This window comes from Rhipicephalus microplus, chromosome 2, assembly GCF_043290135.1.
Source record: "Rhipicephalus microplus isolate Deutch F79 chromosome 2, USDA_Rmic, whole genome shotgun sequence".
In the NCBI taxonomy this organism is placed as follows: Eukaryota; Metazoa; Arthropoda; class Arachnida; order Ixodida; family Ixodidae; genus Rhipicephalus; species Rhipicephalus microplus.
This window is the reverse complement of record NC_134701.1, coordinates 299751254-299778239: the sequence shown is the minus strand read 5'-3', so window position 1 is coordinate 299778239 and position 26986 is coordinate 299751254. Positions and strand designations below refer to the sequence as shown.

Sequence of the window (26986 nt, the reverse complement as noted above, 5' to 3'; positions counted from 1 at the left end):
CGCCCGTACATGCTGAGCCACTTATCCACATTGATGTTGCTTTCCCCAGAAAAGGTACCGGGATAGTGGTGTTGTGTTATGGTGATGTAGCCAGTTGTTGTTGGTTATGGTGCAAAGGTACTTGGCGAAGGTGTGTCCTCACCTGGAGCCATGGTAGTATGCTTCAAGAGGCGTCCACTGCGGAGATCCGTCGTCAAAATAGGTACCCCTCAGCTCCACCAAAAATGTTACATGGCAATAAGTCTCTCGCAAACCACAGTACAGCTCACACACAAGCGTCTAGTTCTTTTACTTCATCCTACATGCCTTTTAAGATTGTTCTCACTACAGTCCACTCTCAATAATTCAAACTGGAAGGGGCCTGAAAGTTTGTTTAAATTAAAAGAAGTTCAAATTATGGTGACCCCGCTACTCACCGTAGTGTAGGGTCACCGCGGGTTCACGCTTAGCGAGCCACAGGGCCGGGACTCCGTCATCTACTCGCGTGTAGCGCACCGCTTCATGCACGCTCAACTAATAAAGCATTTAGCACGGCGCGGCAAAACAGACAGTGTTACAATACAGAAATACAGAACGCTTTATTGCCTTTGGCGGCACCCCGAACAACAGTACAACGTCCGCTCCCGGAATGCGGAGAGCAAAGGCTGCCGCACGCAGACGTTCACAATAAGGGGCAACCGCGAGCACGTCGCAGCAGGCAATGGCTAGCTTTGACACGCCGGTCGGGAAAAGGTCCCTCGCGGCTATGCTCCGCACTCTCACGATGGCCACTGGGCCTGGTCGTGAGTGTTACGACTAACCTCGTACGCGTAGGGCTACGGCAAGTGCGGCTCGGTGTGGTACGACCACTTCAAGCACTAGGCACCGCTGTGGGCTTAGCGTACGGTGCCGAAGCTAGCACTCAAGTAAACACGCCTGGCGAGGTGCCAAAGGCCACCCCAGGCAGGCTACAGTCCGGCGATTCCCAAAGGGGACGAGGACGAAGGAAAACACGTGCTTACCCGGCGCTGACCACGGAGGAGAGAGAGCTCCTTCAGCGCGCATGTAACACGTGCCACGCCCGCACGTGGCGTCATCTATCCCCGCGCGCCGTTACCAGATCAGAAAAAGCAAAAGGGTGTGGCCGTGTGACGAAATGCCCACAAAATGGTCGCGGGCGCGCCTCAGATCCCCACATCCTCCTCTCCTTAATTCACCCTATACACCGGTCTGCAAAGGCAGCCGGTCGTCACCCATGCATGCAAAGACGTCATGCAATGGGCAACAGCTAGCCTCAGCCTCGCTCTGCAACTGCTGCTGAAGAAAAAAAATAGAACAACACAAGAATACACTTGAGAAATACAATGGCGCTGCGGAAGAGAGGTAACGGAAGTTCATAATGCTCATGCAAGAGCGCGTCTACGGTACAGAGGGGAAGCGTCACATAATGTTTGACTTTAGTGACTGCGTGGATTCGATAGCGTAGGACGAGAGCTCTTGTTGAGGCCCTCATGCGAGGAACGGGCTCACCTTCGTCTCGTCAATGTTGACGACCTCCCTGCGAGTCCGACGAACGCCGTCTCGGTGGAGGTTCGGATGGACCTCGCTGCAACAGCTGGCCCTTTTGCTCAAATCATGGTCACCAAATCCACTGGCTGCGAGGCGCCCTGTAGCGTCGGTCGAGTCACGCACAGCGTCTGCGACAGCTGGCCTCGTGCAGAAGCCGTGAGAAAGGCCAGCATAACTTATCAGCGACGGTCGGGAGCAGGGCACAACCGGGCTGCCTAAGGACAGCAGGTCTCCGAACACCTCCAGAGTCCAAGGCGGCGTAGGGGTCGGTAACTTCTTAAGTTGTTGTCGCCACATGTACGTAAGCATGCACACAAACCTCCGATGATCGGGTCTCTCCGAATACACCCCGCAAAGGAAAGCACAGAGTGTCCTTTGTCTCTTTCCCCACGCTAAAGCACCAATTCACGATCCCCTCCTCCAGCGAGGGAAAAAAAACGAAAAAAACATCAAGTAAACAAGAACACTCAAATGAAAATCAGCAGCAGCCACTGGGCTGAGACGACTTCCTTGCAAGCACTGGCTGTAAAGAAGTTAACTAACTGAGACTAGACAGTACAAATGAGGGCCTTCAGTTGCGGAAATAAGCTCGCCATCCGGCGCGAAATCGCTCAGGCGACCGCTCTTTCAGATTATACCGGTGCGTAGTCCGAATGCAGTCCGCCACGCAGAGTGTGCGCCGTTGCTTGCGCGAAGAGCCACTGGGCGCTGGCGCAGGCTCGCCAGACCTCGACGCAAAGGCTTTCAGGTCTGCGATGTGGGCACGGCTGAGTTTTCTCGAAAGCAGGTCTTTCAGCAAGTACGCGAGCGGAGTTCCAGATTGCTTCACTCGGTACGGACCAAGCCACTTAAGAGCGAGCGAAGCTGAGAAACCCTTGCTCGCGTCGCTAAGAGCATGGTTGCGCTTCAGGACGAGGTCACCTACCCTAAATGAAAGGTGGCGACGTTTTGGGTCATACTGGGCTACTGGGCCTTTTGCTCGGCCTTAGCCGATGCCAAACTCTGCCTTGCTCTAGTGAGAGCTCGACAAAACCTGTCCCGAAGTGTTGAAGCGTAAACAGAACAGTCTGCCGGTTCTTTTTCGTCTCCGAGCTGGCATTGCATGACACTGGTCACCGGATTTGTCAACTCCCTTTCTAAATTAGGGAAGGCGGGAAAGAAACCAGTAGAGCGACTCTCGGAGGTTCGGATTGCAAACGCGAGTTCACACAAATGGTCTGCCCAATCCTTTTGACTTTCGGCAAAGGCCGCCAACATCAGTTTGAGCGTACCATTGGTTCGCTGCGTCAAATTGGACTGGGGATCGTAGGGCGAAATGATGTAGTGATCTATTCCTAGGGAACGACATGTATCCCGAAACACCCAAGCGGTGAAATACGATGCGATGTCCAAGATCAATCTTTTCGAAAAGCCAGACCGACAAAACACTTCCTGTAGCCTCTCTAGCACCGCTCGCGCTGTCACTTTCCGCAGCGGAAACAATTCCACCCATTTGGAAAAATAATCAACGACTACCATCAGATGTATGAACTCCTGCTTACTCTTGGGGAACGGCCCCATTAGATTGCAGGCGGCTACTTGCCACGGACGCTCACTGACAAACGGTTTCATCAAGCCGAGCGGCTTGCCACCCCTTGATTTCACTGCTTGACAGACATGTTAGGAAAGGCAATAGCGATAAATGTCACGCTTCATGCCAAGGCAAGTCGCAACCTTGCTCAGTTTCGCAAAAACTTTGGAGCCACTCAGGTGACTGGCGATGGGCTCATCGTGAGAGGCTCGCAACAGTGCGCCTCGCAGACTTTGGGGCACAACCACCTTAAACGGGTCCACTGACTTCTCATCAGTGGCTATGTATTTCAACAGGAGTCCATCATGGTCCAGCAAGTATGTATCTGCGGGGGACCCAGCGACACACGCCTGTTCCCGTCCCCCTGCGCCCGCTGCACTACCAGCAGCGTCTCGGCGCTCCGTCTCCCTGAGACCGTCGCTCAACTCGCGACAGAACGGATCATCTTGCTGGACCTTCAGTAACTCTTGTCTGCTGAAAGCGATTCCCATTCTCCCAAAAGAAAGCCTGGTATCGTTCCCACTCAGGACTGCAGCCATCGCCTCCAATCGCGTTGGCGTCATGGGTTCGCTTCCCTTCCGCTCCCCCTCTCGTCTGCTTCGCGGCGCGCTGCTTGCCTGGCCCGTGGAAAGCGTTTGCTCATCGGCGCCCTTTTCTTCACTCTTTTCTCCACTCGGCGGCTCCACCGCCATTTCGCCCGCACCGCTTGCTTGCGCAAAGGCACCGCTAGCGGTTGTCGCACCGGGGTCCTGGCTCCTGGTAGACACTGGGGCATGAGATAGCACGTCAGCTACCACGTCAGTGCTCTTCTTCCGAAACTGCACTGAAAACTCATAATGCTGTATTAGGAGAGCCCAGCGCGCTAGCCTGCCTGCAGGCTCACAGAGCCGCATCAGCCAGCTAAGCGCGCTGTGATCTGTTTGCACCGCAAATTTTGTCCCATCAAGGTAGACATCTAACTTTCGCCGTGCAAACACGATGGCGAGACCCTCCCTCTTGGTCACGGAATAATTCCTTTCCGCCGGTATCAACGAGCGACTGGCAAAGGCCAACAGCTGCAACACATTATCGTATTCCTGTAGGAGAACTGCTCCTAATCCCAGATCGCTTGCGTCAGTATGGACAACAAATGGTCTGGTCAGGTCGGGGAGCTTGAGCTGCGCGTCTCCGCAATAGCGCTAGAAAGACGGCAAGACGCCTTTTGCTGCTCAGGTCCCCATCGCCACTCAGCTGATTTGGTCAAGGGCACCTGCACTCGGGCACAGGACGGAATGAACGACTGGTAAAAATTGACCATTCTGAGAAAGCGGCGCAGGCCGCGTACGTCCTTGGGTGCGGGGAAATCGAGGATCGCTCGAAGTTTCTCCCGATCTGGCTCAATGGGGCCTTCGCCCAGCGTGAAGCCAAGTAACGGCACTCTGTTTTGCGCTAGTTGGGCCTTTGCGGGATTTAACGTCATTCCGGTGCTCACCCTCTCGAGCACATCGGTAGTGTGGGCCAAGTGCTCTTCGAAGGTTCGTAAATAAATCACGATGTTGTCGAGGTAGCACATGCAGTAAGACCACTTTGCTTCCCCCGAGGACGCAGTCCATGAGCCTCTTAAAAGTCGCAGGAGCATTGCAAAGACCAAAGAGCTTACGAGTCAACTCAAATAACCCTCTGTGGGACGTGAACCCGGTCTTGCACCGGTCACACTCATCCATCCGAATCTATAGATAACCTTTGGAGGCATCTAATGTGGTAAAATACCGCGCAGTGCCAAGGTTTTCTACGATGGAGCTTATCGTGGGGAATGGATAGGCACCCTTATGAGTCACTCCGTTCAGATGGCAGTAGTCTACGCACAGTCGGTGACTGCCATCTTTCTTAGGCGCCAACACAATTGGAGACGCCCAGGCGCTGGGCGAATGGCGAACAATGCCAGGTGAGAGCATCTCTTCCAGCAAGCCATCAATTACCTGCCTCTTGGCCTGGCTGACAGGCCTGGCGTTACAATTCAAAGGAAGCCTGTCTCCAGTTTCGATCGAATGACTCACCAAATCGGTACAGCCGAGTTGATCGGTGAAGAGCTTATCATGATGTTACGGGGAATAAAGTATACACTGGCGAACAAATGTGTACTGGCGAATATATTGGCGAGCTAATGCGTACGACGCTGCTGCACTCCGAGCACGTTCCCGTTCAGCACTTCGTCGTCGTCATCCTCAGGCATCTACTTAGCCCGTGACATTACCCGCCGGCGGCAGAAGCACCGTCCCGGTGCGATCAATTCTCGAGGCGTGAGAAGTATGGCTTAAGCCGTGACACGTGCACTATATCGGTGGGGACTGAAGCTGGTACTGACGTGGTATGCAGTGGAGCTATCTCATAGGTCACGCTGGTGACCTTGCGTATGACGCGGTAGGGGCCAACGTAACGGGACATTAGTTTTTCGCTGAGACCAACACGACGTGATGGTAACCACAGCAAGACGAGTGACCCCGGAGAGTACTCTACGTCGCGGTGCCGGCGATCGTAAGCACTCTTTTGGTTAAGCTGCGAGGCACATAAACGATCCCGGGCGACTTGGCGGGCGATGTCAGCTCGGGCCAGGGCATCACGAGCATAAGCAGTCGATGAGGGGGCGTCAGATTGGAGCATGGTGTCCATGGGCAAAGGCGGGTCATAACCGAACAGTAGGTAAAAAGGGGAAAATCCAGCTGTATCATGACGTGAACTGTTGTATGCGAAGGTAACGAAAGGTAAGTGGATGTCCCAATCTTTGTGATCCTTGGAGACGTACATCGCTAACATATTCGTCAAGGTACGGTTGAGGCGTTCCGTGAGGCCGTTGGTTTGCGGATGGTACGCTGTAGTGAAGTTGTGGCGGGTAGAGCAGGATCGCAGGAGCTCGTCGACTACTTTAGATAGAAAACAGCTGCCGCGGTCGGTGATCAACTGACGAGGAGCACCATGACGCAGAATGATGTCATGAAGAAGGAAATCGGCTACATCAGTAGCGCAGCTGGTGGGGAGGGCGCGTGTAACGGCATACCGCGTTGCGTAGTCGGTAGCAATAGCAATCCACTTATTACCGGTGGCCGACACGGGAAAGGGTCCTAGAAGATCGAGGCCAACTCGGAAAAATGGTTCATCTGGTACTTCAATGGGCTGGAGGGTACCAGCAGGTCTCAGAGCAGGTGTCTTGCGGCGCTGGCAGAGGTCGCATGCCGCAACGTACTGTCGCACAGAACGGTAGAGGCCAGGCCAAAAGAATCGGCGGCGAACGCGGTCATACGTGCGTGACACCCCTAGGTGTCCAGCGGAGGGGGCATCATGGAGCTGGGCCAATACGTCTGGGCGAAGATGCGCAGGAACAACGAGTAAAAGCTCAGCACCATCAGGGCGGGTGTTGTAGCGGTGCAAGATGTCGTTGTGAAGAACGAACAGTTGTAAGGAGTGGTCAGGGTGGGGAGAGTGCAGACCATTGATAATAGCACGCAAAGAGGGGTCGCGGTGTTGTTCAGCAGCTATGTCGGTGAAGTCGGTAATTGAAAGAACGAGGGCCTCTTGCTCATCTTCCCTCGTGTCAGGGGGATCGACTGGGTAACGGGACAAGCAGTCGGCATCCTTGTGAAGTTGTCCGGATTTATAGGATACGGAAAAAGTGTACTCTTGTAAGCGCAGCGCCCAGCGACCAAGGCGTCCCGTAGGGTCCTTGAGTGAGGAGAGCCAGCAAAGCGCATGGTGGTCCGTAATAACTGAGAATGGTCGGCCATACAGGTATGGTCGGAATTTCGCAATGGCCCAGACGAGAGCTAAGCACTCGCGTTCTGTGATGGAATAATTTTGTTCCGGGCGCGACAACAGTCGGCTTGCATACGCGACGACGCGGTGCATGCCTTGTTGCCGCTGCGCGAGCACTGCGCCTATGCCGTGGCCACTGGCGTCAGTACGAAGCTCCGTGGCGGCAGATGGGTCGAAGTGTGCTAGGACTGGTGGATTGGTGAGAATGTCAACCAGCGACGAGAAGGCGTTTGCTTGCTCTTGGCCCCAGGTGAATGCGACGTCCTTTTTGAGGAGGCAGGTTAGAGGACGGGCTACTTCAGCAAACTTCTCGACAAAACGACGGAAATAGGAGCACAGTCCCAGAAAACTTCGGACGTCCTTGGCTGAGCGGGGTGTGGGGAAGTCACGAACTGCTCGGACTTTCGCAGGGTCTGGTTGAACGCCCGCAGCGTTAACAAGATGGCCGAGTACGCAGATTTGGCGTTGCCCAAAGCGGCATTTGGACGAGTTAAGTTGCAAGTTGGCACGTCGAAAAACATCAAGCACTGCGGACAGACGGGTAAGATGGTCGTCGAAAGTAGTCGAAAAAACAATAACGTCGTCAAGATAGCAGAGGCAGATGGTCCACTTCATGCCTCGAAGGAGAGAGTCCATCATGCGCTCAAATGTCGCGGGGGCATTGCATAATCCAAAAGGCATCATCTTGAACTGATAAAGTCCATCAGGAGTCACGAAGGCCGTCTTCTCTCTGTCTTTGTCGTCCACAGCGATCTGCCAGTAGCCTGAGCGAAGGTCTATTGAAGAGAAATATTTGGCACCGTGCAAGCAATCGAGTGCATCATCTATGCGCGGTAGGGGATAGACATCTTTCTTGGTAATATGGTTGAGATGGCGGTAATCAACACAGAATCTCCAGCTATTGTCCTTCTTTTTAACAAGTACAACGGGTGAGGACCAGGGACTAGATGAGGGTTCGATTATGCCCTTATCAAGCATTTTATCGACTTCTCGCTGTATAATAGCACGCTCCGGGGCTGACACACGGTAGGGTCGTCGGCGAATGGGTCGAGCGTCACCGGTGTCGATGCGATGGGTTACCACAGATGTCTGGCCCAAATTACGGTCGCCGAAGTCTAAGATGTCCTGATAAGAAGCAAGCACACGGCAGAAAGCAGAGACTTGTTCAGAGGTGAGCTTGTCAGATAGCATTGGCTTGAAAAGGTCAGAACAGGAACGTGACGAGAACGACGTTGATGAAAAATCGGGTGGCGAATCGGTGGTTAGAGCGGAAACTGTGTGGTCGGCCAGTGGTGTAAGATGCGCAAGTGACATGCCGCGAGGAATAACTTGCGCTGAGAGGCCGAAATTGAGGACGGGAAACGAAGTTCGGTTGTCCTTAACGGTAACCACCGTGTTGGGGAGTGCAACATTGCGTGCCATGGCGACGTCAGAAATTGGGGCAGCAACATAATCACCATCGGGTACTGCAGGATATGGCGAGAGTTGGACTTGGACTGCGGCTTGCGGCGGAAGTCTAAGGAAATCGACAGAGCGTAGACGAGGTGGGCTGGTAGAGACGGTCTCCGAAAAGGATGGTAGTTCGAGCCGAAGAAGACCTTTGGAACAGTCAATGAGCGCAGCGTGTGAAGTCAGAAAGTCGAGTCCAAGAATGAGGTCATGAGGGCAATTTTCCAGTACAGCGAACAGAACTGAAGTTTGATGCTCAGAAATTGTTAATCGCGCAGTGCACATTCCAAGCACAGCAGGAGTACTCCCATCCGCTGTACGAACGGTAGGTGCAATCGCAGGCGTCAGAACTTTTTGGAGGCGGCGGCGGAGGTCTGAGCTCATCACAGATATTTGTGCACCGGTATCAATAAGAGCAGTTATAGGTAAACCATCAACGAGAATTGTAAGGAGGTTGCACCGCTGGTCGGGAGTAATCAGAGGATTTGCAGTCCAAGTCGTGTATGCAGCGTCACCTCCGGGGGCTGCACCGGCTAGTTTTCCGAGCGACGGTCGTAGGGAGACCGAGAACGGCGGGGTTGGGGCGAGCGGGACTGACGACGCACGGGCGATGGCGAGCGGCTGGTCCGACGTTCTGGATTATGCTCTGCACCTGTCTCAGCACGGTAGGACGGGGCATAAGGTGCACGTTCAGAGCGAGGCCGCCAATCATAGAAGCTCGGTCGAGGTGATGAGGTCCACCGGCTGCGGCAATGGCGAGCGATATGTCCTATCCGATGGCACGTGAAACATATGGGCCGATCATCATGAGTGCGCCATTCAGCTGGGTTTCGTCGTGGCGCGAACGTGCGGTTCGGAGTGGCAGCCGCAACGACTGGAGCCGAGCTGGAAGTAGCAGGGGCATTTTGATGAGGTGGCGAAATGCCCATATTCGCGATCTCTTGGCGAACCACGGCCTGAATCATTGAAACAGCACCGAGGTTGTGTCCTGGCGCGCCGACGCTAGACATAGCGGGAGCCATAGCCTCGAGTTCCCGACGGACTATTCTGGTGACGTTTTCTGGCGCTGGTGGTTGATGTAGTGTGGGCAACTCTTCGCAAGAGGACGTAGCCGCCGTGTTGGGAAGGCGGTCAAATCGGTGAACTATGCGCCTACTTTTTGCCTGTTCGAAGCGACGACATGCTTCGATGACCGACTCCACCGTCGAGCAGTCCTTGCACAGGAGAAAATTGAAGGCGTCATCCGCAATTCCTTTCAGGATGTGTCCGACTTTGTCCTCGTCGAGCATGTCCTTGTCGACCTTGCGGCACAAAGCCAACACGTCCTGGATGTACGCGATGTACGGCTCTGTGGATGTCTGGGCACGAGTGGCAAGCTCTTTCTTTGCGGCCACTTGACGTCCGATGGGTTTCCCAAATAAATAGCGCAATTTCTGCTTACAGACGTCCCAGCTAGTCAACTCTTCTTGATGTGTCTCGTACCAGAGTTTCGCCGTGCCATGCAAGTAGAAGATGATGTTCGCCAACATAAGCGTCGGACCCCAATGGTTGCTGCTGCTGACGCGCTCATATTGAACCAGCCAGTCATCGACGTCTATGCCACTTGTGCCGTTGAATGGACCTGGGTCACGAGGTTGGACCACAACGATCGGCTGCGGGGCTGACGAATCTTGTTGACATTGAGTAGCCTGGTCAGTCATCGTGGTAGCTTCAATGCGCCGTCCGCTGCGAAGATCCAGCTCGTTGGGCTGTATAGCGAGTGGTACCCCGCACCTTCCACCAATGATGTTACGGGGAATAAAGTATACACTGGCGAACAAATGTGTACTGGCGAATATATTGGCGAGCTAATGCGTACGACGCTGCTGCACTCCGAGCACGTAACAATGCCGTAACAATGCCGACATCACGAGCCTTCTGTGTATCATCCAAATGAGCCGCACAGGCAATCAAAGGATGCGGAGCCTCTTCGTGTCATGCCGCTCGATACCGATGGGGATTTTGAGCCGACTAGTGCATAGCGCAGGGGCCTGCCCCCGAAGTTTGCACGTGACACGGTTTCGACGCTTCTACTGCACAGGCAATAGAAAGCGCCAGTGGTCTGATGAACAACTTTAGCTCGGAAAAAGGTCCGTCGCAATAGCCTCCGTTCGCAATGTCCACTACGAAACCAGATTTAGGAGAAAGTCCCGACCGAGAATCGCAGGAACACTGAGCCCTGGAAGATGAACAAAACACACCCGTCTCATTCGGCCTCTCCATCTGGCAGTCAATCTCGCGGCGCCCGCCGCCTGGGCCGCGCCTTTCGCGAGGGTGAATGTCGTTCGGCTGTCCCGCAAGCGCAACGAGCGCTTCTGCAAGTGGGACAACACCTGTTCGCCAAACAACGAAGCGCTTGCGCCTGTGTCCAGCAACGCCGAGAATTTGCAACCGACAATGATGACCGAAATAAACGGCGCGTGCACATCAGCAAGACTGCTTGCCCCGGTACGCTGAGGGAAGAAGCAAGGGTTCGGACGCTCGTGCCTTCACAAATGGCCCGCGCTCCCGTTTCCCTGCCTCACAGGAGGCACAAACACAGAGCACTCCCTCGCTATGTGCCCTCGTTGATGGCAGGGGAAGCAGCGCACTCCATTGCGGTACCTTTCCCGAGACGAAACAGCTTCGAGCTGCAGGGGTCGGTTTGCCGCTGAGCAAAGGAATCGCTCTGACGACCGTCACCACCAGTGATGCGCTGGGTCGGATTTTGTTCCTGCTCGCGCCCGTCGAGTTTGCATCCACGCCTTCCATACGTGAAGGGATCTAAAGCTCGATCGCTTATCTGCCACGTGCGCCCACCTGTAACGGTAGCCGCAAAGGCAGCTCCGGCGGGCTGTTGCCGCTGGGAAAGGGTCATGGCCCCTCCCCACGCGCAGCGCGGTTCAAGGGCCTCGGTGGCTGGCAGGGGCGGGCGATAGGCATGCGCGGCAAGAATGTCGCCTTGGTTGCGCTTTGCCTCGACGGCCACTTCCTCCAAATCACGGAAGCGACTGCCGCGCAAGTATGCCGAAAAAGTTGGGTGTGCCTACCTTATCACCCGTTCGACGCACTCCTTGTTCGAGGCTCTGGGCTAAGCGATAGAAAAAAGGTCTTCCATTACGCGTACGTACTCCTGAAACGACTCATCAGGAGCTTGCGTGCGGAGCTTGAGCTCGCGCCGCATCCTACTCTCGTAGTCAGCGGGTAAGAATTCGCGCAGGAAGGCCGTGTAGAACTCATCAAGGGTTGCTGCTCGGTGGCCGGAAAGCCGATGCTACCTGGCCGCCGTGTCAGTCAGTGGAGCCGGGACGACGCGTCCGAGCACTTCCTGGTCGTCTAGACCCATGTCTCTCTGATAACGTGTGAGGGAGTCCAGGTAATCTCTTGCACTTTGCAGATCACCATAACCGCTGTAGGTCGGAACGGCCAACATGACAGCGGGATGAGGGTGTTTCGGAATGGCCGAAATTGTTTGGACTGCCGCCGTGAGAGCCTGAATCATTTTGGCGGCATTTCACAGCAGCGTCTCTGCAGCCGCTTTAAAGGAAGCTGTCGGTGCATTAGCGGTGCGGGCGAGCGATGGGGAAGTGTCTCCTAGCTCGATAAGCGGTGCGGTTTCGAAATGAATACCGGCCATCGCGACATTGGGAAGCGCCTGTTGTTCACAGTTCTTGGGGCAGCCTCACGTGAAATTTCTAGGCCGCTTGCGGCTAGCTGTACAGGCGCGTGCTCGAAATGAGTGTGGCTGCTGCATTGCATAGTAGCCAGCGAGCAAAATTTGCCGACGCGGCCACTGAGAGCCGTTTCGGAGCGCTGTGACATGAAACTGCCATGCATTCCAAAGGGAGCAGTTGTAGTCCAATTTGCCCCTGTGCACTGTTCGGGTTGGACTATAGCCCCGGACCCATAATACGCTGTCTCTCCAGTGAGAGCTGTTACATAGCGCCTCGTGTCATCCTGACTGGGGCTTGTGAAAAGTGAGGGTGCGCGATTGTGATGCTCAAGCGGGGCACTGGCCCTGTTCTCGAAAAATGTGGTATCTGCTAAAAGCCTCAGCGGACAGAACTCACGCGGAACAGACATAACGCGGGTAAACACGGCGAGCCTGATTCGCAAAGGCGGGCTGACTTGGCTAAGTCTTATCAAAGGCTTAATGAGCTTTTGATACCGCGTTGGGTGCCAGTATGGTGACCTCGCTACTCACTGTAGCGTAGGGTCACCGTAGGTTCATGCTTAGCGAGCCACAGGGCCACGACTCCGTAACCTACTCGCGTGTAGCGCGCGCGCTCAGCTAATAATGCGTTTAGCGCGGCGCGGCAAAACAGACAGTGTTATAATACAGAAATACACAACACTTCATTGCCTTTGGCGGCACCCCGAACAACAGTACAACGTCCGCTCTCGGGACGCGGAGAGCAAAGGCTCCAGCACGCAGACGTTCACGTAAGGGGCAATCGTGAGCACGTCGCAGCAGGCAATGGCGAGCTTTGACACGCCGGTCGGGAAAAGGTCCCTCGCGGCTATGCTGCGCACTCTCACGATGGCCACTGGGCCTGGTCGCGAATGTTAGGGCAAACCTTGTACGGGTAAGCCTACGGCAAGTGCGTCTCGGTGTGGTACGACCATTTCAAGCACTAGTCACCGCTGTGAACTTAGCGTACGGTACCGAAGGTAGCGCTCAAGTAAACACACCTTCCGAGGTGCCAAAGGCCACCCCAGGCAGGCTACAGTCCGGCTGTTCCCAAAGGGGACGCGGACGAAGGAAAACACGTCCTTACCCGGCGCTGACCACGGAGGAGAGAGCTCCATCAGCGCGTACGTAACACGTGCCGTGCCCGCATGGGCCGCCATCTATCGCCACGGGCCGTTACCAGAGCAGAAAAAGCAAAAGGGTGTGGCCGTGTGACGAAATGCCCACGAAATGGTCGCGGGCGCACCTCACATCTCCACAAAATAATGAAAGCTAAATGAATAAAAGGCTCACCACACAGTGGGGCATGTGCATTCAGCTAACACACGAGGGTGAAGTTTCAGAAGACTTACATGTATTCACAAATCACAGGACATTCGTCATTAATTTACGTAATCGGTGATGCGCGTCTGCACACGTTTGCCTTGCAGCGAGTCAATCAATTTCGCACACAGATTGCAAAGCTTGTCTACTTCGGTTTCAGCGTTATCCTGGCAAGAAAAGTTGCGTGGCAATGTCCAGCGCCAACACTACACTTTAAAGACGACGACAACCACGACTGCGTCTCTGCTACTACCGTGTGGGCAACTGTGGGCGCAGGTTAGCCAGATGAGGACAGAGGACGTTCGAGGACAACGAGAGACTTTTATATACACGACGACGGACAAAGGAATACACACAACATAAACTCACACATATATACACGGGTTCACGGTTCTACGCGAAAGGGAGTTAATGTTCTTGTTCGTTCACTCACGTTCTACTCTTGGGGCGTGAACGTTGCGCTTGACCTTGAGCTCTCTGGTAGTCAGGAGGCGGTGTGCCTTGTGCTTGCGGAGTTCGTACCGAGGCGGGGCCCGGTCTAGAAGATAACCGCCAGGGGCATCCCAGTACGGTGGTCAACGCCTGGGCTTGCCTGTACACCACCGAGAACAGCGTGTCGCCGACTGCCGCGAACAGACCTGGGACAGCGTCTCTCTCCGAGACCAGAACAGCAGCTGGCCGTGACGAACGCCGCTTCAGACCAACGTGGGAGCGAGGTGGGGCGATGCCCAGTCCGAACGCACCCGAGGACTTCAACGCCGGGACGAGGCCCGGACACGGAGGGTCAGAACGAGCAGCCGGGGCGTGGCCCGAACTTGTCCTTGCTCTCTGCTCTCTGGGGTTAGCCGAGCTGTCCCCGTGGCTCGGGAGCTTTTCACGTGGTAGGCGCACGAGCACGCGCATAGGCGCGCTCATAGTTTTACCGCTATCACCATCATGATGATTCCCGCGCACCTTGAAATACTAAATCGGCCCCGCACACCGATTTTTCTACGTGAAAGCATGACGCACACTCTCTAGGGCAGCGTTTTTTACCACATCTTCCCCCCAGTTCAAGAACAGCGAAACGGTGGGATAAGAAGGGTAGGCATGTTCGTAGAGTAGACAACGTATCATCCGCGTCATGAGCTCTTTGTGTGTCTATACGAGTAATCGAACAGCCTAGTCAGTAGTAAGAGATGTGTGACACGCTTTTAGACTGGCCCAGTTGAAATAGTCCATGTAGCGTGCGACTTCATGGTGTCGAGGTGTTGAATGGTGTGTCATGGTGTCGAGGTGTTGAAGTCCTTTGTCGTGTCGCAGTTCAGTTCAACATCAGTCAACCAGGTTTGTATTCTTCCTCCTTTTCTTCCACGTACTAGCGCAATTCCAAAGTTCTTTCTTCCTATGTGCTTCTGTGTACCACGGTGGCTTCTCGATGTTCATATAGATGGAGCAGTATTCAATCCAAACATTTGGGTCCGAGCGCCAAGCTACGCCGTCCAAAGCACGCCACATCTTTCGGTTGTCTCGAAGTTCATTTGCCTCCACATGGTACGGAGTACCATGTTTTGGGCTCACAGCGTTTCTACCTCCACTACTACTCTTGGAGTTCCAGCGCCTCTTGCTCGAATTATGGTCATCTTCTGGCTCTGTTTTAGGGTTTTTCAATGCCACTCGCTTTCCGTTGGGCTCCGAAGCAAGAGTTTTTCCGTTACCTTCAATGCCATCACATGTCTGCTTAACACATTCACTTGCAGACCGTGTACCCAGAGCTACATCACCACGTTCTCCAACACACACTTTTTCGAGTGTGTCTGACAGACGTGTGTTAACATCATGGATAACTATCTCATCCTTGAGATTATTGACTTGGTCCTCTTCATTAACCTCCTTAAGCGCTACCCTATTTGCAATCTCTCGGATTTCCAAGATAGCTGTGCTGATCTCAGACAACAGCTTCTCTCCTTCCTGTCGCAAACGCACACGCTCATTGTCATTTTTGCACATGTACCGCAGTTCGAAATCAATTCTCTTTTGTTCCTCATCAAGGTCTTCTTGTAACATTCGCTCTAAGTCGGCGCAAGACCACCCGACCTCCTCTCCAATACACAGCAGTCTTTGCATGTTTACAGGCATCTTGTGTGTGACCAATTCTCGCCTGAAAGATGTTGAGTGTCGATCTTGGCAAGGCCCATGTCCGTTCCGATCGCGTGCAATTTCTCTAAATCCATCGGTTCGTCCCGCCCGTCTGGCTCTCGGCAAGAAGGTAAGGCCGATCTATCCTGGAATCTTCTGATCCTGGCAGGCTCGCCAAAATTTGTGGGCAACTGTGGGCGCAGGTTAGCCAGATGAGGACAGAGGACGTTCGAGGACAACGAGAGACTTTTATATACACGACGACGGACAAAGGAATACACACAACATAAACTCACACATATATACACGCGTTCACGGTTCTACGCGAAAGGGAGTTAATGTTCTTGTTCGTTCACTCACGTTCTACTCTTGGGGCGTGAACGTTGCGCTTGACCTTGAGCTCTCTGGTAGTCAGGAGGCGGTGTGCCTTGTGCTTGCGGAGTTCGTACCGAGGCGGGGCCCGGTCTAGAAGATAACCGCCAGGGGCATCCCAGTACGGTGGTCAACGCCTGGGCTTGCCTGTACACCACCGAGAACAGCGTGTCGCCGACTGCCGCGAACAGACCTGGGACAGCGTCTCGCTCCGAGACCAGAACAGCAGCTGGCCGTGACGAACGCCGCTTCAGACCAACGTGGGAGCGAGGTGGGGCGATGCCCAGTCCAGAACGCACCCGAGGACTTCAACGCCGGGACGAGGCCCGGACACGGAGGGTCAGAACGAGCAGCCGGGGCGTGGCCCGAACTTGTCCTTGCTCTCTGCTCTCTGGGGTTAGCCGAGCTGTCCCCGTGGCTCGGGAGCTTTTCACGTGGTAGGCGCACGAGCACGCGCATAGGCGCGCTCATAGTTTTACCGCTATCACCATCATGATGATTCCCGCGCACCTTGAAATACTAAATCAGCCCCGCACACCGATTTTTCTACGTGAAAGCATGACGCACACTCTCCAGGGCAGCGTTTTTTACCACATACCGTCTGCATCGCAGCCGCAGCATCGCCAGCACGTCACGAGAAAGGAGGAGCGTTTTCACGCGGAAAGAATCAGATCGGCATTTGAGAAAAAACCAGCACTCCACGGCGGATTTTTTTGTTTTTGCTCTCTTTGCGCACATCATTGAAAGGAGAAGGGTCTATGGGGCAGGGACGAGAAAGGGGGAAGCATGGCACGGACGTGTGAGAGAGAACCAACGCTCTGTGACAGGTGTCTTTATTTTTCTTCTCTCCGTGCGTGGCATTGAAAGGAGAATGGTCTCTACATGTCAGGGACGAAAAAGGGAGAAGCACAACACACGTGTGTTGCAGATCGGCATGTGAGAGAGAACAAACTTTCCACCGCAGCCTTTTTTTTCCGTTTATTTTCCTTCGCGTGCAGCGTTGTGGTGTCGAAGATGCTGCCACGGGATTGGACGTGGTGCTGAGAGCATATTCGAAGTGCAGTATGTTCGAATTAACTGTTGCAAGTGCTTGTGCGTTCAAATTACAGGATGTTTTTGCCCATCAGAATACACATAGCTTTGACGGGACCTCGGCGTGAGTTCGAATGAACCGGAAGTTCGAATTAAGCGTGTTCGAATTAGTGAGATTTGACTGTATATACACTAAAAATGTTGGCGAAAACCGTGAAACAACATCGTAATTTGTAAATGTAGCTGAATAAATCTATGTGTTTGGTGTGGTTTGGTTTGACCACGCATCTACTGTGTCCATGTGTTTCGAGAGCGCGGCAATCTTTCTAGTCCCCACACCTTCAACAATCGGCACAGAGTCAAGGGACAAAAGGGTCAGAGAGATTAGCGCTGTCTTCTGACTGAAGATTTATTGCAAAAACACAAGGGGTTAGGACTAACACCCGTAGACCTCCTCCCCGTGGCATTATATGCGAGTGGGCAGAAAATTTCTAGAGTTGACTCAGTCAAGATTCTAGGGCTACTCATAAAATGCAAGGGGCTGTAATGCCAGAACAATTACCTACATCATTGAAAAAATTAAGAGTATGCTGAGGTAGTAGCTAGGGTGTCCAACTGAAAGAAGGAATTAAAGGAAGGCAACCTCCTTAGAATGTATCATGCGTTCCTCATGACTTATATTAACCATGTGGCATCGGCTATCGTGCGGTCTGTGGGGAAGCACATGCGCCCATGTTTCCTATTCCTTTTGCAGCAGCACGGCAGCCTAGTTGGGAGGACACGTCGGTTCCTTTGAAACAGAAATAATGAAGCCTTTTTTAACGGGCAGACTGGTCTTTGAGACCAAAAAGTGACGAAAAAATTCATTTTTTTTAAATTGACATCTTTGGTTTTCGCAAGTATTTTTCTATTTCTCTGCAAATTTTTACACACCAGGAATTGGTAATTTTTTTGTAATATCATTCTAAATGTTCAGTTTTTAGTGCTGTTAACATGCAGAACCTGCAAAAAAATGGGGAACCGACTTTGAGGTATCTTTATGATTTGCCGGCGCTTGTGTTAGAAGCTCTGCTACGAATTTATGAGCCTCCTTGTGAGGATTGCGAAACATGCGCACTATGATTGTCGTTTTTTGAAAAAGCTATGTGTTCCCAGTTTTTCATTTTTCTCGAAAAAGTAAACTTACGACAGTTCAATTTAGAGGCCTCAATATCTCTGCAGCTAGGGCTGGTACAACAATAATTCTTTTTGCAATGGAAACCTGTATGTGTGAGAAATGTAAGTGTGGAAGCAGAATTTAGAGCCCAAGTCTTTTTAATTGATTACTCATTAGAATTGTAATACAATTCCAACTGCTTTTGAAAACCGATAGTTCAGTTTGCTGTAAAATAACCAAGAAAAGACTGAAAACAAAAACCTCTTGCATACTTTCAATCTATAGTCATTTGTTCATGTTGGCATATTTAAATATCACTTTTAATTAAGCACTTTTTTTCTATGGCAGCCTTAAACAATAGGGAATGAACATAAGTTATCTCAGGAACAAGATGAGTTACAGGAAAACTAAATAAATATTTAAAATCAACAGAAAAAACTCCATAATGCTGTGCAGTTTGATCAAGATCACTGAAGAAATAAACAAAAAAATGTCTAAGACCAGTCTGCCCACTTAAAGGGTCGTTCACCCCGTGGCCGGCGTGTGCTTTTTCCCTTTCTTGGTTCGCGAAACGGGTTATCCTCCCTTGGAAAGCGAAGCAACCCTCATTGGGGAAACTGGAACTGGGAGGTTGGTCAAAACAAGCGTGCCAAACGCAAGACGCTCTCTTGCACCGGCCACCATAGAGGAAGGACAACCCCCACATTTCCCAGCGAGCTAAGGTGATTGACGAAGAAAGGCGAATCGTTCCTTACTGCGTGTGCAGCCAGCGTGATTGGCTGCAACACGGGTCCTTAACAGACTCTGCCATCGCTTTTTCACACACACCCCCGCCCACTGGGAGGGGGGAAATTGCGGTGGTGCTGTCCCTTATTTGACGTTCGTTGCAGCATGCAGCTGAGTCATACTGGTTGTGCCGGTTTGTGTGCAATGTGTCACTACATAGCTATAGCTCCTCGAGCTACAGGGAGAAGACATTAATCGTTTACGGTACGACTGTGTGCAGCTGGAACATTATATAGGCTTCTGCACCAGCCATGCATAGGGCAGACCTCTTCATCTGGTGCGCAATGTAACAAATTTGGCAACGCGGCTAGTTCTGTAGATGCGAGCGACTACCCATGCTCCATCAACATAAGACAACAAGCATGTCGGAATTCCTGAGATTTGTTTATGTTGTCTGATGCCGTGTCGCAAAGTGTGGGTCCTTAAGCTAATGCGGGAGCACTCTTCAAACTTTTCGACAATGTACATTTAGGTCGTTTTACGCGGTACGACCACGATGTCGCGTTAGTAGAGATAGGTCTTCGACAGAGAGTGCTGTGCCTGACGACACGTCACCTCGCGACGCGAACAGAGACGCACTGCCACAAGTTGCTCCGACACACGTCGTAACTGTAGGCAAGTCTTTAGGCAATAGTTTGCCCTCGAGCAATATACTCTTGCAGATTGTGCTGTCAGTTATACAAAGCCTGGCCAGTGCCCTGCAAAACACAGCGCAGGCACCTCTGCAGAATGTATGACCACGTGTCAAGGTAGACATGGCTACCCACACTGGCTACCATGACTGAAGAGCACCAACCAGTATCTCGATTCCTTGCTCTACTATCAGCAGGCAACATGGCTTTCTGACGTCGAACTTCTCACGCGTGTGGTCCCAGTGTCGCTCACAGAGTAAGCAGCTCGATGGTTTCGACTAATACGACATCACACCATCACAGTAGAAGAGTTCCGCGGCGAATTTTTTCTGGCTAAATATGAGTGGCACTTGTGGAAGGAGTTGGAGCATATTCAGCATCAGGAGAAATCCTTGCTGGTGTATGTTGTGGGGTCACAACGCCAGCTATCGCCCGGCGGTCGTCACCCGAAATGTGGCTTAGGGTCGAGACACATGCGCCACACAGCGCAAACAACTTTACAGGGGTTGTCAGCACCCCCACAATGTAAAGGCAATAGATGAACTGTATCGCCTCGCTAACCCTCTCGCCACCAACGCAGAAAAAACTTGCGTGTTACACAGCAAGCGCACCCCACTTTTGCGATGCACTTCAAGGGATGCAAGTTTTCAGACCTGAAGGAGCGCCGGGGAACCACATTGGTAACTGCCCAGTGATAAGTAATTCCAGCTATGTGTTTGAATCACTTGCACCCTCAGTCTTCCAGGCAGGGGGTGTCTAGGCTAATCGAGGTAACGATAGCTCGAAAAAAGTTCGTAGCACTTTTGGATTTTGTAGCAAGCGCTTCTTTGTTTGGGGGCGATGTCCTGCATCATCTCCGTGAGGACAATATCCACTTGAGACGAAGCAACATCACTTTCACCTTGCTTTGGGCACAACACAATCGAGCGGTGTGGCTAGGCTTGTGGTCCTCTGGAAAAGACGCATGAGGCGACACAGAGCCTGCCAGAAGGAATAAGACCGCAGCTGTTGTCGCTATTGTACGAGTACAGATGTAAATGACATGCATGTCATGATTTTCATGTTAATAACTTGTCAAGCTAGTGAAACAGACACAAGTGCACCATTATCATGGTATACAGTCAAACACGGATAAATCAAACACAAATGGGATCGCGTATTAGTTCGATATAGGAAAAATTCATAATAAAAAAATAGAGGCCCCTAGAGCCTACTTGTAGTGCATCATCACCACAAGAGGTGCATTCAAGAATTACAACTAATTCCACATACAATCTATAACAGAATGATTTATTTGCATGAAAATAAGTGCTAATTTCTACCTGATTCTTTATTTTTGAAATGTTAAAGGGGCTAATCTCGCTCTTATCAAGGGTGTCCAAGTGCGACAGCCCGGTTCCCTCCATGAGGCCGATACAACGGCGAATGATGCCGAGCGCTACCATTTTCAGTGGGAGAGTACACGCGTGTAGCCGGCGCCTCATCCGACGATCCTCCTCGTCACATGAGTTGTCGGCCTGGACATTGCAGTCCGCTTCCACGAAGTCGTCCACAGACACTTTGTGTGGAACTGCTGCCAAGAAGCAGGACAACATCTTGGGAAACACGTCATCTATGCACTCGTCGTCGTCTTCACTAGTTTTCGTAAGTTCCGCCGTCTCGAAGCCTGCCTTGCAGGAGCGGTTGACCACTGTATCCGTCTTCATGTCTCGCCAGGCATTGAAATTCTCTGCGGGAGAAAACTTCGCAGAGATTTCTAGCCACTGCTTTGTCATCTACTGCTGTATGTCCTGGCTGCTGACAACTTTGCTTTCACCAGAATAAGTTTTGCTAATGATGTTGCAGCCCTGCTTAAATCGGTGAAGCCACCTGCTATTGTTGGCAGAGTTATTTCACCTAGTGCAGCGGCAAACCATTTGACCTTGGCAATCAGCATCGGGCAATCCACCCGAATGTTCTTCGCGCGCACTTCCAAAATCCAGGCATACATTGTCTTTCCAACATTCCTGTGGGCAGAAGTTCACACATGACAGGCTCCGGACGTTTGCTGCTCCGCCACCTTTACCTTGATATCTGCCTTGTTTTTCAACAAGGTTCTCAGAGTGCTCCGTGGTATCCCGAGATCGTCTGCGATGCTCGAACATTTCTCTCCTGTCTGAATATTTTTCTCCTGTCTGTCTGAAGCTGAATAGGCTTCAACTTCATCGCAAAGTCAAGGTTTTTGCGCTTCTTGACACTTGCCATGGATGGAAAAACATTTTTAACAGAGAAAAAAATTAAATAAGGGTTAAAAGCAGGTGAGTGGGGCCCCTAGTTTAGGCTCCACTGGTCTCAGCAGCCCGCCGCGCTATAGCTACATGAGAGCTTGACAATTCAAAGAGTTAGTTCGCAGCGGCTTTGCACACCACGCACGCAAAAGAAAAATGCTGCACATGCGGTGGTACGAAGGCGACGTGACAGCAGAAGCAACAATGTGCTCGTGAGGCGATGGCCACCTGCGAGGGCAACAGCAAAAAGGTGCTGGTGATTGTAGTGGTTAGAAGAGGAAGAAGGCGTGTAACTTTTGCAGTCTGGTAGGAAGCACAGCGCCGCGCTTACAAAAAAAAAAAGCGCGAGCTGTGGTTGGATGATCAAAACTAGCAAAACAGGAACAAAATATAAAAGAAAAATCGAAAGGAGGAGGACGTCAGCTCCTTCGTTCCTGCTCTCCAAGCCGACGGGTACACAGAGAAAATATGCGAGAGAGAAAGAGAAACGGAAAAAAAGTCATTTTGCAAGTTAAAGATTGTGCATTCCGAGCCCTCTCACCCTTACCCTTTTTTCGAGGGTATTGGGTTTTGGCGGAGGCATAGTGCCACGTGGAGGTTGCTGGGCGCTGCAAGGGCCAAAGTGAGCCTTCCAACTCGCACGCGGAGCCGCGCTCTTGCGGAGATCGGGGAGGGGGGGAGCGCCGAAGTGCACCTACTAGCTTGCGTGGTGTTCGATAGATCCGATGGAGGGTAAAAATACCGCTTGATATAAACGTGCGAATTTCTACACTTTTACAAAGGAAATTCAAGGGGATAACTTGCGAGTGTGATGTACCCGAAAATTCTATATATGTGGGCTCGATATAACTATGTTTAACTGTATAAAGATCATGCAGTACGTGACATGCATGCCACGAATATCATAGTTTTATGTTAGCATTTGTCATTTATGTTTCTCATATGAAAATATTTCATCATACTAATATTGGTGTATATTTCCTTAATTAAAGGCGGTGAGTACTCCGAGACTACGTCATGTAAATCACACTGCACATGACATGCATGTCATGATTTTTATGTTATGACCTGGCATATATGTTTGTCATACAGGCATGTTATGTCATACCCATTTCGATATACATCCTATTAACAAAGCAGCCAAGTGAGCGAAAAGTCGTAGGTTGCTAGACAGACAGACACGCTCAAAGTTGCCAAAGTTTACTAAGAAATGGTTCTCATTTAGAAAAGCACTTTCGTGTTCGTCAGCACCTGCCTTTGTCTCTGCCTCTATATGTTTTACAAGCATAGGGTAGAGTCAAAAGCGAGCCATTAAAGGTAACGCTAGAAGAAACAGACACCATTTTTTCTAGTGGTACATTTTTCAAGAGACGTCATAGAAATGATCATTTACAATTGGTTCCTTTTTATGAAGTAATTAATGACATAGGCAGTGTTCATTATAAACAAAATGAAGGCACTGCAGAGTGCTGACTCCTCTCAGTCATGCATGGGTTGTTGGGAAAATATCGCTCGAGTCGAAGATAAGTAGCGTTGCGACAGAGAGACTAAGTGTGCCACTCACCCACCAGGACACGCACCATGCGCAAAGAGCGCAGCTTCTCTGGAGGCCTTCCAGATGGTGGCTCCCCAACCAGACGTCGCAGTGGTCCTCGCAGCCATCCGTCATCTTCTCGTATGCGCTTCCCTCCCACAGCTGCAGCCGCTCCCAGCCAGGTCATGACAGACTTCACTGTCTTTCTGGTACCAGGCCTAGATGTCAAGGTAAGTGCTGCACCATTTGTGCACTCGGGGTAAGCTCTCCCTAGCCTGTCCGGCCAACTTTATCAACAAACAGGAATTGGGCATATCATAGACGATGAGGCTATTAAGGACAAGTGTCTTCATTTGTGCTTATTTCACTTTGTTACCAAACAATAAATGTGCTAAAAACATTTTATGCGGGTTTTCAGGCAAGTCACCAGGTATTGCATCCATGGTTTCTTTATGCTGCCCACAAAAGCAAAAAAATAAAAGTTAAGAAACGGCATACAGAAAGCAAATACAAAAACGCCAGGCCTGTTTGGAAGGCGCAGCACAGTCACAGCGAAAGCTAGAAGAGCGGTCTTTCAGAGCCTTTTCAAAACACTAATTTGGTAACTACTACAAGCACACTTGCTTGATACCCACTAGGGCATTAATGCTAATTGTTTTCTGTAGTAGGCCAGCATTCCCTATCCTATTTTTCGTCATTATTCTGAAAAGCGTGGTATTCGCTAAACACTTGCAAGGAATTTTGTTCCAGTTGTTCATGCAGTGGCTCACGATGATGAGGAATTATGGCTCAAGTGGATATGCACCACAGGTAATATGGAAACAAGGACAAGCTTTTGTAATGGGTCGGTGCATTGGATGGCCCCCTTGTTATGCTATTCGCATTGTCCGACAGCTGGTTGTTCTTTCACTGTTTTAAAATGCTTTAAAAGTCGTTTTAAAGTGATTGATTTCCTGACATCAAGCCTGCCTAAGGCAAGTTTGCCAACAAGTCACAAGCACCAGCAAAGCTCAGCGCTAGAGCACTGGGCTGTCACCCAGCAGACCCAGGTTTCGAGCTCCACTCTGTCTTTGGTGCTAGGTACACAGCTAGGACCCCTTCAACTTCGTTATAACTTCATTATAACGAAGTTTAAGTGGAGCTACAATTATTTAGTTATATTCATTATTTAGTTATATCGATTATAACAGTTTGTGGCAATGTATGCTCTGATGGCTGCACACGTAAAAGCATACAAAGAAGGAAACCACCTTGCGGCCTGACGTAACGCTACACGACCACGCGTGCGACGGAAAATAAACACAGTTGAACCTCAATAATTCAAACTTCCAGTGAATTTGAACGTACGCTGAAGTCCCGTCAAAGCTATGTGTATTTCAATGGGCGAAAACGCCCTGTAATTTGATCGCGTAAGCACTTGTGACGATTAATTTGGAGATCCCACGCTCAGAAAATGCTCTCAGCACTATGCCCAATCCTGCGGTGGCACTTCTCAAGGCTGTGCACAAAAAAGAAAAGGAAAGACTGTGGCGGATTGTTCGCTCTCTCTCAAATGTGGATCTGCGACACGCGTGTGCCATGGTTTTCTATTTCCTATCTTTGCATGTAGAGACCTTTTTCCTTTCAAGGCCGCATGCATGGAGAAAGGGGAAAAAAAAGAAAGCTGTCGCGGGGAGTCCTCCTTTCTGGGTGCAGAGGGTAGCAGCAGAGAGGCAGTCGTTGCCGTCGTCTTTAAGGAGCGGAGAAGGAAATCGCTTTGCACCGCGGTGCCGCTTCTGGGTCATGTGACTCGCTTAGGGCTTCCTCAATCCTTTCTGCTGGCTGTGTGAGGAGAACGGCTCTCGGCTGCACGTGGGGTGGCTGTAAGGTCGGCGCGGTAAGTTTGAAAGAGCCGCGCCGAACAAGCGTCAAACATCACAAAAAACAATATACTTAACACACTACGGTCTTTTTTTTTGATAGACTATTTGATAGACTAATTTAGTTGGTTATATCGATTTACCGGTCAATTTTAGTTTGTTATAACGAGGTTTAAAATGCATGGTTCTCAATGGAGCTTTTAAGTAGAATTTCATTCACTCTGTTATATTCATTATTTCGTTATATCCCTTTACGTTATACTGAGGTTTGAGTGTATTTTTTTCTGATTTCGCACGATGTGGTTATGGACACCGACGGTGGCGGACAACTGCGTGTCACCAGAGTTGTGATCTCATAACAGCTTTCGCTGTGAAAGGTTTGCTCATCTTGATGCTCCCTAGCGTGCTCTAAATTGCATACAGAAACTTTAAAAAGGGTCATGTCTAGAAGAAAGATTTCACAAAATTTCTCCATAATATAGTTTTAGATGCGAAGCAGCTCTTTGACTAGCCTGTGTAACCCTGTTCGTCTGTGTCTATGTGCCAACGCGCCACCACATTCCCCCCCCCCACAGCAATGGTTGGAACGATGCCAAGTAGGTCAAGTCGCGTTGCAGCTGTGCGTTTAGGTCACTCTCTCCCTCACCCACAGAAGCTGCCGGCTTCTCCCAAGTCACCTAGGTGGTGTTGCTCTTCTGCCCGCTCGCAACATACTTCTCTCTCGCTTCGCCCTCTCCACCGTCCGCAATGCTTGACTGCACATAGAGTATAAACACTCATTCGGCTCGTTTATCTGCACTGAAACTTACACAAAATCCAACCCTCCTCCTGTGTCTTTGCGTTTGAAAGAAACATTTACTCGAGTAAAGGCTAAACCAAGTTTTGCTTCAAACCATTTTTACAGCACCTGCCCATTTCAGCCTGGTCAACAGCATGTGCACCACTGCTGCTTCGCATCCCATCATGGTTCCCTTACGGGAGATGATACATAATTTTTTTCTACAGGTAGTGTAAAAAAACTAAGATAATATAAGAATCAAGTTTTAAGTGTGGAGATGTTATAAACACTGAAAGAAAAAGCGCTATAACTGATGAGCACAAAAGGAAGAGTGGACATAAGACAGGCACTACTAACAACTGTATTACTAGCAAAAATTACCTATAGAAAAACAAATAGCCTATCGGATTATTGAAAATGTTGGTCCATTGATATGATATGTGTGTATAGGTGGCATTGGGGGTCTATTAGACCTCTATTCATCTATTAGTGTATTGGTCTATTGGTGCTCTATTAGCCTATTGTGGTTTGGTCTATTGGTGTTTTAGTCATAATATTGCAGGCATATATTATCCACTTCATTCTCATTTGAAAAGCAGTCAATCATCACCGTCTGTTTGAGCTCATAATCATCATAGTTTTTTGGGTGCTTCTTCACATCCAAGGTGCTTGTTCGCTCCCAAGAATAAACTGAGTTGTCATACATGATGGAGGTGGATTTACAATCGCAGGGCCACGTCTTGTCTGCTCGCTAGAGCTTTGTTCGGGCTGCCAATTCGACCCTCAGTCTGCCAACATGTCTCAGTACGAGAGGACTGACACCTATGCTGCTCTCATTCGTGTGCAGCAATCCTCTTTTCTTTATATTGCCAACCACTAACGCTACCCTCCAATCTTTGCCAGTCTCCGTGGAGAAGATGTGGAGGACTGACTTGATAACTACGAGTGAGTAAGCCCATCTAATCAGTGGGGTGACCCTAACAAGCTCCGTTGCGTCTTCCTTTATCTCACGGGTGTTGCAAAGACATGATTCTTCAAGATGAGATTCACTTGATTGGCTGGCCTGG

The 26986-nt window shown here is 50.9% G+C and overlaps 1 protein-coding gene across 5 annotated transcripts in view; it reads left to right on the top strand.

Moving 5' to 3' along the window:
- The window catches only part of tweek (transmembrane protein KIAA1109 homolog tweek), a 1194469-nt gene that overhangs the window by 986570 nt on the left and 180913 nt on the right, over positions 1 to 26986 (top strand). For all 5 annotated transcript variants that reach the window (XM_075882507.1, XM_075882492.1, XM_075882501.1 and 2 more), the window contains one exon: positions 23320 to 23512. In XM_075882507.1, the coding sequence (XP_075738622.1) occupies positions 23320 to 23512 (193 nt within the window). The remainder of the gene's footprint in view (positions 1 to 23319; positions 23513 to 26986) is intronic.